Genomic DNA, 10,745 nt, shown 5'->3' on the forward strand with positions numbered 1-10,745 from the left:
CAGGCATGGAGCTCTCTGAAGAGTTTAAATGCTGATCTGTTGCTTTCATTTCATTTGCTTATCATCACCAGACAGCATTTATTAAATATCTATCATGAGTTTCACACTCTACAAATCTGTATTAACTATCTTGATATTTAATGATACTTACACGTTTATAACCTGAGCTAATCCTCATAACTTCCCTCTCTTGAATAGCTATGCCTTTCATACTATGCTTTTTCACACGTATGCAAATGCAAAATCAACTTTGGTATGCTACTTTAGAAAAGGCCTTTTGTGTAAGACTTACATAACGTTAAAAAATCTTAGCTTCTAGGACTTGAACTTACTTAAACATGTGAAACTGGACTTGGTTTTCTCATTACAGATGAAAGAGGTATGAAGAGACTGTTCCAACAGTTAGATTCTATTGATCAGGCCCAGACTCTAATTAGTTCTCAGGCAAACAAACATCTAGATTCTTCTCCTTATGGTCTCTGTGTCAGAATCCCCAGCCTATGAGTGACTTTCACAGTCTATGAGTAAATTGTAATATCTAAGGTTCTCACTCAAAAATGTATTGAAGTTTGTATTGATGAGATGAAGCTTGTGTCTATATAATACATACATTTAATAAATAAGTAGTGAATCATATGGAAGTAAAATTGGATAAAGGAATATCATGCAGACTTTTCTGAGATGAAGAGCATGTTTAAAAAGTTAGTCTTACAGTTTTGCAAACATGTTTTAAAATGTGTTACTGGAGCACATTGTTTTTGCTAGCAAAATTTTGGTAAATTCTAAGCTGACCAGCAGTGACTCAGGAGGCAAGCCCGACTGCTTGCACTGCCAAACTCCAAAGACCTCCATGCATCCCAGTGCCAGGCTCACTGTGCCTCGCTCTCGCTCCCTGGCCACCGGGCTCCAGAGCCGACCCCAAAAGCAGGCCCAGCTGAGGTGTCGCCTTCGGACAAAGTCACGGTCTCCTGCCATCTCCCGGAAGACTGCCCGGCCGGGGTTGCAGAGTTCCTGGTTCACCTGCCCACCACCGAGGAAAGCAGAGGCACAGCCTGCCCTTTCCGGGATCCGGCTCAGCTTGCGAGCAGGGATTCCGCAGGCTGGGCAAAGAAGGGTCTGAGCCAGACTGCTCCATAGGACTGCGGCCTGGAAAAACCCATCGCCCTCGGCGTCCCGCCGCTCCAGGTGTCTCTCCAGACCGTGCTCTAAGCCTCAGACGTCAGAAGCTCCCTGGCTGCCAGCCAGTCAGCGGCCTTCGTGCCCAGCGCCGGCTCAGGCTTCGCCCCTGCCGTAGGCCTCCTGCCAATCCTCGCTCTAGAAGGGCGGGGCTGGCCCCGAGAGACCCCGCCCCACACCGGCCAGCAATAAAACCTGTGGCGGGCTGCAGGCGGCTAAACTGAGTACGGGGATCAGCGAGTGTCAAGTGTCGTTTTTATGGAGATTCAGCCCGACTGTGGCGGTATGGACGAGAGCGAGAGCGTAGGCAGTGGCACCATGAGCGCGGAAAAGCGGGAGAAGACGAAATGGTCCTTGTGAGTAGGCTCCCCTCTGTCCCGCAGGCTTGCTGCACACGCAGCACTTTGGAAAACACTGTAGCCTGAGCCTCTGCAGAAAAACCAAGCGCACGATGCTAATTTACTCAGGGAAATTACATCTACGAGGGCTGTGCTGGCTTTGTGAGTGTGGACACTCGGGAGGGCTTGGTAGGAGGCGGGTGGAGGCGCGCTGGGACCTTATGGAGCAGCCTTCTGTGTGCATCTCAGAGCGCAGCTGAGAACCCTGGCGTCCCAAGCGACCCTGGCTGTGCTGTGCCCTTGATCATCGTGTGCTTCTGCTGGGTGGCGGGAAAACATTTACCTTTATTTTAAAATGATTAAGATTGATATCTCAAGGGTTCTTGTCTATTTAGATAAGAATTCTTGTTGTGAAAGTGGTGCAGTCTTATCTATGGCGAGATCTACACCCTGACACCATCCTAGGCTCTAGTCCCCGCCACTATTGATGGAAGCCAGGTGGCCACATGGCCCAACCATCATTGTCAAGCTCCACCGCCATCCTAATGGAATTCCCTGCTCCTACTTCCCTGCCTGCCCCCTGGCAAAGTTTTAAAAGAACCTGTTCCTGAACATGTGGCTCCTCTCTCCTCTCGCTCTCGTCTTCTCTCTCTTGCTCCCCTCTCTCCTCTCCTCTCTCTCTCTTACTCTTTTTCCTTCCTTGCCCCTTCCCTCTAGCCTGCTGGGTTTTCCTCAATAAACCCTTTCCTTTGCTCCGGTGTTTGGTATGTTTTGCGGTGACCTGACATTGGTGCAGAAACCCGGGACCTTACAATTCTAAATATTGAGTTTCTGTAAATGAAACAGACAACGTGGTATGGTTTAGCATTTAGAGTGTGAAAGAAATACACAGGAAAGTGAAGGCTTTATTAAGAGAAAGGGGGTCAGAAATTTAAACCTGCTGTTGCATACCAGGCTTTTCCAGGGAGTAGGCCAGAGCCTGCAAGGGAGACAGAGCATGTGGGCCGGAGAGCAGTGGCAAGGCAAGCCAGCAGGCTCCAGAGGCAGCGAGAAGACCGCCCATACCAGGGGCAAATAAGGGCCATGTGTAGGCCATCACAGGCCAGAGCCACGGGGAGAGGAAAGCCATGCAAGCAGGAATGACCACAAAACCACGTGGTGTGGGCAAACAGCCGAGGGGCGGCCAAAAGGTCATGTGCCTGGAGTCTTGGGAGAGCAATGGAGGGCCAAGCAGGCTCCACCTTTTTTATTCACTCCCAAAAGGGCCGTGGTTAATAGTCTAAGTGGCAGGTGGGTGAATACAGGTGGGATATATAAGGGGTGGGGGCGTGGTTTTCCAGTTCATGAATCTGATTAATTTAATCCTATCTGCCTGCCCATATCATGGGAAGAGCTTTTGCTGGCTGAAGATCTCGTTTTGAGTCCTTTCTCACTTTCTCATGATAAAGCTGTTCTCAGGCAGTCATGACTGTGGAACAAATCATTGTTCTGAGGCATTTTCCTCAATGGAGCACTGTGGGTCAGGAGGGGTGGGAGGCTGCGGGCCAGTCATCACTCTCTATGCATGGCCTTTGGTGCATCCAGGACCGAAGGTGGAAGGGGAAGGAGCAGTACCGCAATGATTTCCATCAAGTGCAAAATGTCTCCAAATTGCAATTAACCTTGCAAAGAAACTGCCACCCTTTGTGGGCCAGAAATAGCATCAGTTTTTTTGTTTTTTTGTTTATTTCTTAAGGTTTATTTGAAAGTCGGAGTTATAGAGAGCAAAAGGCAGAAAAAGAGGTCTTCATCCTCTGGTTCACTCCCCTAAATGGCCACAACCACCAAGGACTGGGCGAGGCTAAAGCCAGAAGCTTCTTTAGGGTCTTTGACTAGGATGTAGGGGTCCAAGGACTTGGGCATCCTCCACTGCCTTCCCAGGTGCATTAGCAGGGAACTGGATTGAAAGTCAAGCAGCCTGGACTTGAACCATTGCCAATATGGGGTGGATGGCTTAACTCGTAGCGCTGGGCCCCAGCACTTGCTTTTTGGACTATGTAGTATATTAAGATATCTTTGTGATTTTAAGGTAGTTCCTACCTTTACTCTGAACACTAGTAGTTATGGTCTGAGGAACTGAGGAAACTAGTCAGTATTTCAGTGCTGGGTTTAAATATTAGGTTGCTAAGACAGCTACTTTTTTTTTTTCTTATTTGGTTTGCCTGTAGCTACTAGACAGCTTTATTGGATAAAAAAATATATTCAGCTGTAGTTATATTTTCAAGTATGGCCACTTAGTGATTTTTTTTCTTAGATTAAAAAATTGGAAGACACAATTGAGTTGCTTCTTACAAAATTCTTCCACTCCTGGGAAGCCCAAAACCAGCAAGAAAAGTAAACAACAAACTTTCATCAAGTAAGTGATCACAAACCTGAACAGCTGAGCTGGAAAGGGAAACTGATATGTGCCCTCATAACTGCAGAACTTCTCTTGCAGGCCTTCCCCAGAGGAAGCACTGCTGTGGTCAGAAGGATTCGAGGAGCTGCTGGCCAGCAAATGTGAGTTAACCTTGAATTTGATCCACTGCAAATATTGCAAGAGTCTAGAAAGGTTGTGTCCCCACCACAAATGAGCAGCTCAGAAGAGGAGGAGTAGACTCAACAGTCACAAGAGCCTAGAACATCTTTTTTTCTCCCCTTATTTCTTAGCATATTGACTCCAAGTGGGAAAAACAAATTAGCCTTTGAAAGCACAGTGGCAGTGCTCTTGGTTGAGATTGTCCGTTTTTCCGAAGAGCTACTTTCAGTTAATCCTACACTAAGTAAAAGAGTTCAACAAATGGTATGAAGAAAAACAACCCACTGTCCCTCAGTGGAAGAGATGGGCTGTAAACAATCGTCGAATCTCAAAATGTTCATTGCACTCTAATACATTACATTCAGGTACTCTATATGTTACCTCAGATCAGGGAAAACATAGTATCTGTTTTTGGGACTGGCTTATTTCACTAAGTATAATGGTTTCCAGTTGCATCCATTTTGTTGCAAAAGACAAGATTTTACTTTTTACAGGTGACTGGTATGCCATAGTGTATATATCCCATAATTTCCTTATCTAGTCAACAACTGATGGACAACTTGATTGATCCCATATCTTAGCTCTTGTGAATTGTGCTGCAGTGAACATGGGGGTACAGATAAGTTTTTCATATGCTGATTTCTTTTTGTTTAGGTGAATTACAGAAGTGGGGTGGTGTATCATGATAGGTCTATATTCAGATTTTTGAGGTATCTCCATATTGTCTTCCACAGTAGTTGCACCAGTTTACATTCCCACTAAATGTGGATTAGGGCACCTTTTTCACCACATCTTTCCCAGCATTTGTTGTTTGATTTCTGTATAAAAGCCTGTTGAAGTGAAATCTCATTGTGGTTTTGATTTGCATTTCCCTGATGGCTAGTGATCCTGAGCATTTTCTCAAATGTCTGTTGTCTGTATGTATTTCCTCTTTCTCCTTTTTTAAGATTGATTTATTTATTTGAAAGCCAGAGCTACGGAACAGCAGAGGCAGAGAGAGAGAGAGAGAGAGAGATCCTCCATCCACTGGTTCACTCCCCAGATGGCCATAATGGCCAGACCTGCGCTGATCTGAAGCCAGGAGCTTCTTCCTGGTCTTCCATGTGGGTGCAGGAGCCCAAGGACATGGACCATATTCTGCACTCCCAGGTCACAGCAGAAAGCTGGATTGGAAGTGGAGCAGGCAAGACTCAAGCCAACGCCCATATGGGTTGCCAGTACCTCAGGCAGCAGCTTTACCCACTATGCCACAGCTCTGGCATCATGATTTTCCTCTCTTGAAAAATGCCTGCCAAGTCCTTTGCTCATTTCTTAACTGGCTTTTTTTGTTGTTGAATTTCTTGAGCTTTTTATAGAGTCTGGATATTAACCCTTTCTTAGTTGCATAGTTTAAAAACATTTTCTCCCATTCTGACAGTTTCCCCCTTCACTTTGCTGAGTGTTTCTTTTACTTCTCAGCTTAATGTAATTCCACTTGTCAATATTGGCTTTGATTACCTGTGTTTCTGGGGTCTTTTCCAAGAATCTTGGCCTATGCCAATGTCAAACAGTTTCCCTAATATTCTCTAGGAATTTGATGGTATTGCCTTATAGATTCAGGTCTTTGACCCATTTTTTGGGTGGATTTTTGTGTAAGGTGTAAGATAGAGGTATAGCTTCATACTTCTGCATGCAGAGATCCAGTTTTCCCAGCATATTTGTTGAAGAGCCTGTCCTTGTTCCAGGTTTTCATTTTAGCTCCTTTGTCAAAGATAAGTTGGTTATATAGGTGTGTGGATTGACTTCTGGAGTTTCTGTTCTGTTCCATAGGTCTCTATGTCTATTTTTGTGCCCATACTAGACTGTGTTGAAATCAGGTATTGTGATGTCTCCAGCTTTGTTTTTGTTGTATAAGATCACTTTAGCTATTCGAGGTTTCCTATATTTCCATATTAATTTTGGAATAATTTTTTCTAGATCTGAGAAGAATGTCATTGATATTTTGATTGCCGTGGCATTGAATGTGTAAATTGATTTTGGTAAAATGGCCCTTTTTATGCCATTGATTCTTCTAATCCATGAACATGGAAGACTTTTTTATTTCTTCTTCTACTTCTTTCTTTAATGTTTTGTGATTTTTACCTTAATGTCTTTCACTGCCTTGGTTAAATTTATCCCAAGATATTTAATTTTTTGTCAGTATTGTATATGCGATTGATCTTAATAGTTCTTCCTCTGCCATGGCATTGTCTGTGTACACAAAGGCTATCAATTTTTGTGTATTGATTTTATATCCTGTCATTTTTCCAAACTCTTTATGAGTTCCAGTAGTCTCTCAGTGGGGTCACCTGCAAATAGGGATAGTTTGACTTCCTGCTTTCAATTTGTATCTCTCTGATTTCTTCTTGCTTAATGGCTCTGGTTAAAACTTCCAGTACTATATTGAATAGCGATGCCAACCCTAACCATTCTTGTCTGGCTCTGGATCTCAGTGGAAATGCTTCCAACTTTTCCCCATTCAATAGTATGCTGACCATGGGTTTGTTATAAATTGCCTTGATTGTGTTGAGGAATGTTCCTTCCATGCCCAATTTTCTTAAGGTTTTCATAATGAAAGGGTGTTGTATTTTATCAAATGCTTTCTCTACATCTATTGAGATAGTCATATGGTTTTTCTTCTTCAGCTTGTTATTGAAATGTATCACACATATTGATTTGTGAATGTTGAACCATCCCTGCATACCAGGGATAAATATCACTTGTTCTGGATGAATGATCTTTCTGATGTGTTGTTGGATTTGATTGACTAGTATTTTGTTGAGGATTTTTACATCTATGTACATCAGGGAAATTGTTCTGTAGTTCTTTCTCTGTTTATTTTTATTATTTGGGAATTAAGGTGAAACAGGCTTCAAAGGAGGAGTTTGGGAGGATTCACTTCCTTCCGATTGCTTTGAATAGCCCAAGAAGAATTGGAATTAGTTCTTTAAATATCTGGTAGAATTCAGCAGTCAAGCCATACAATCCTAGGCTTTTCTTTATTGGGAGGGTCTTTATTACTGATTCAGTTTCCATCTTGGTTATTGGTCTGTAAAGCTTTTTATGTCATCATGGCTCAATTTAGGTAGGTGGTTTGTGTCCAGGGATCTATTCTTTTTTTCTAGGTTTCCCAAATTAGTTGGCATACAGCTCTTTATAGCTCTTTGTACCTCTGTTGTTGTGATCATATCCCCACCCCCTCTCCTCCAAGCAGAATAATCCCTAGGTGTTTTCCCCTGTGTTCAGTACTTATCTGTGCCACCGTATGAACCATACAAATGATCTGCACAGTCCTCACTGTGAGCATGGTTCCCTAGCCTAGTGTATCATATTGTTCCCTATTCCAGCATCTTGGAATCCCCGGCATCTTTGTCTTTAAAGAGCTAAATTCTGGGGGCTGCCGCCATGCCACAGTAGGTTAATCATCCACCTGCAGCACCAGCATCCCATATGGGTGCCAGTTCTAGTCCCAGCCACTCCTCTTCCAATCCAGCTCTCTGCTGTGGCTTGGGAAAGCAGTGGAGAATAGTTCAAGTGCTTGGGCCCCTGCACCCGCATGGTAGACCAGGAGGAGGCACCTGGATCCTGGCTTTGGACCAGTGCAGCTCTGGCTGTTGCAGCCATTTGGGGAATGAACCAACAGAAGGAAGACCTTTCTTTCTGTCTTTCCTTCTCACTGTCTGTAACTACCTCTCAAATAAAATCCTTTTTTTAAAAAAAAGCTAAATTCTGAGGATTGTGTGTTTGAATGAAATCTAGAAAATAGATAAGTGATAATTATTTAGTTATTCAGTTCTTCATATTCTGCATTCATCTTTCTCCTCCCATCTCTTCTATCTTTATAGATGGTGTGGCTGCTTTTAGGGCCTTTTTAAAATCTGAATTCTGTGAAGAAAATATAGACTTCTGGCTGGCTTGTGAAGACTTCAAAAAAATCAAATCACCCCGGAAGCTGTCCTCAAAAGCAAGGAAAATATATATAGAATTCATAGAAAAAGATGCCCCAAGAGAGGTAAGACAAATACTCATTTCAGCATAACGTGGACATCCTTGGCACCAAAAGGCAGCAAAAGAATTAGACATAAGATTAAATCAGGGGTGGGGAAGGATGAAAGGATTTCTCCCTTGGCATTCTGGTTTTCAACTGTATCTGAAGACCTGGCAGGTGAAGCTCATCACACAGTACAGCTTCTTTTTGTGTTTCATTTTCAAATAGAGCAATGTGTACTGAGTGATTTTCTAGGAATGAATACTGAGTAATCTGCTTTTTTGTCTTATTTCAGGTAAACATAGACTTCCAAACCAAAATTCTTATTGTCCAAAATATACAAAATGCTACAACTGGCTGTTTTACATCTGCGCAGAAAAAGGTTTACAGCTTGATGGAGAATAACTCCTATCCCCATTTCTTGGCATCAGAATTCTACCAGGACTTGTGTAAAAAACCATAAATCACCACCAGGGCACCATGCTACATGATTTGAAAAAAGGAGCCCAAGAGTGGGGGACATGTCTTTCTGTCTCCTGAGGCAGAAGGCTGTCACCTGCCAAAGAGAATGACCTTAAATTCAGCCTGGTTGTTTGGGAAACATCTCTCAGAACTACTGATTCCAAGTTGGGTAGTGAATCAGGATGCTGCTGATTGTCTAGGAGAAGTTTTTATCAGAATGGCTTCCACCACTCTACAGGCACAGGGAAAGAATATGTGGCCTGAATGTGGTGGGTCTCACTGGAAAAGCAAGAATAGGAAATAAAGATAACACAATGTATCACATGAAAAATCAGTGTCTGGGATTATGTGGCCTTGGCTAGCTGGCTGTACATCTTTCCCTAAACCTGTCCATGTTACCACATAATGGCTTTACTTTTCAGTTTTGAGTCTTAACATTAGCAAGTTTACTCTGTGCAAGAGTATTGAAGTTCTTGTGACTCCAGATCATCCATATCATTCTTGTGCATGGTTGAACTTGAAATGGTCTGTTTGAATTGCTAAGTAGTTTGTGAAATTGAGTAGGTGCTCATGCGTAGAAAACTACAGTGTCTGTTACAAGTGCCAAAAACTGTCTTGAAGGCAGAAGAAATTTGAAGTGGTCTTTGGATATTTTAATACATTTATTTTTGATAAATAATATCATTGAATGCTTGGAGTCCAGGTATGAGTTGATTTGATTTTAATAGTTGGAAATATGTCAAGCCCAAGGGGAAACATCTGTCTAGGGAAACAGAAGCATCTGTTGCTGTGCCTGTCCTGTGAGAACTGGAATCCCCCAGAGCTGAGAGTTGCAGGGAAGATAGTATTTTCTAAACCTAAGTTACAGCACATCCTTAGAACCACCCTGTGTTAAGCTTCCTTGTATAATCTTTTAAAGATCAAGGTCATTAATAAGAACAATAGGACTTTGATTTAAAGCCCTTCATGAGTGTTAAGAACCAACTAAATAGAAGTGAAGGGTGTGGAGACAAGCACCAATGTTAGGTTATTCAGTTGCGCCAATGAAGAAAGATCCAAATAACGGGAACATGGGCCTCCCTTTTTTGTCTTTTCTCTTGGTTCTGAGTTCCCTGTGGATACTGGCATGGGCTTGTAAGATACATACCTGGAAACCATTATTTTCTGTGACCAATCAGTTCAAAATCTCAGAATTTCCTGTATTCATCTGTCTTCACTTGGCTGGTTACTCTAGATAGGGAGAAAAGCAGCAGAAGTGCTTGTTCCTAGTGTGGAGAGGAAGAGCTGAATCTTTTTTCATTTCAGACTAGCTGTTTAAAAGAGAAAACCCTTTCTTTCACGGGGCTGCCTTACCAGCTTTCTTGATTATGGTTTTGATGTTTAAAACACTATATGCAGTCCTTGTCTCAGACTTGGAAGACCTGAAGCCTAAGAATGACTTCCCATGGTTTTGTGGCCTTGGGAGTCTCTGGAATCTCCCTGGTTCATTTTCCTCCTCCTTGGCTTGTGTGAGGTAGTCTAGAATTTCACAAATAATAAGGAACTACAGAGTGTATTTATTTGATTTGCCAAAAAGAAAATTGACCTTTGGTATTTAAATTCCATTTACATTTTGATCACACTGATTTTTACCTTACCCAGACTTTCTGGCACCAAGAGGCACACAAGGTGTTCTGGCTAATTTGACACCACCTGTAGTCAGAATAATTCATAATAAGTGATCCATGAATATCAGTTGAATAACTGGGTTCTGAAGGGTCAATGAAATGATTCATTAGGGAATAAGTATGTGAATCCTTCACTTATGAAAGTTTTAGCCTGCAGAGGAGTCCAGGGATCAGGCCATGTATCTGATTTGTCCCATTGGATGAGTCCTATTTACCTCAAATCTCTCCTCCCCCAGGTTATTCTCCATCACCACCTTCATCAAAGGTGCCTCATTTGAGGCTGAAACAACTATAATAGACTTAAGTTCCTTCCCTCTGTTCACACCCCACCCCCACTTCCTGTGTTCCCCACTGTTTGTCTCTAGGAATCCTTTGAAGACACAAACCTGATCTTGTCTCTGGTTGCTTATAAACCCTTGACAAGTTTCTCAGACTATCAGGATAAAGACAATATTCTTCTTTAAATGACTTATTTTATGTACTTGAAAGGCAGAGTTACAGAGAGAAGGAGGGAGAAGTTTTTCATTCATTGATTCACT

At 42.7% G+C, this 10,745-nt stretch overlaps 1 protein-coding gene across 1 annotated transcript; it reads left to right on the plus strand.

Annotated features, from left to right (window-relative positions):
• Window positions 1-1,434: 1,434 nt before the first annotated feature.
• Window positions 1,435-8,540, plus strand: LOC133775205 (regulator of G-protein signaling 2-like). Its single transcript, XM_062213371.1, has 5 exons — window positions 1,435-1,532; window positions 3,808-3,909; window positions 3,991-4,052; window positions 7,935-8,101; window positions 8,373-8,540. The coding sequence occupies exons 1-5, from the start codon at window positions 1,435-1,437 to the stop codon at window positions 8,538-8,540; spliced, it is 597 nt and encodes a 198-aa protein (XP_062069355.1).
• Window positions 8,541-10,745: the final 2,205 nt, after the last annotated feature.

The sequence above is a fragment of the Lepus europaeus genome, chromosome 16 (genome assembly GCF_033115175.1).
Source record: "Lepus europaeus isolate LE1 chromosome 16, mLepTim1.pri, whole genome shotgun sequence".
NCBI classification, from domain to species: domain Eukaryota; kingdom Metazoa; phylum Chordata; class Mammalia; order Lagomorpha; family Leporidae; genus Lepus; species Lepus europaeus.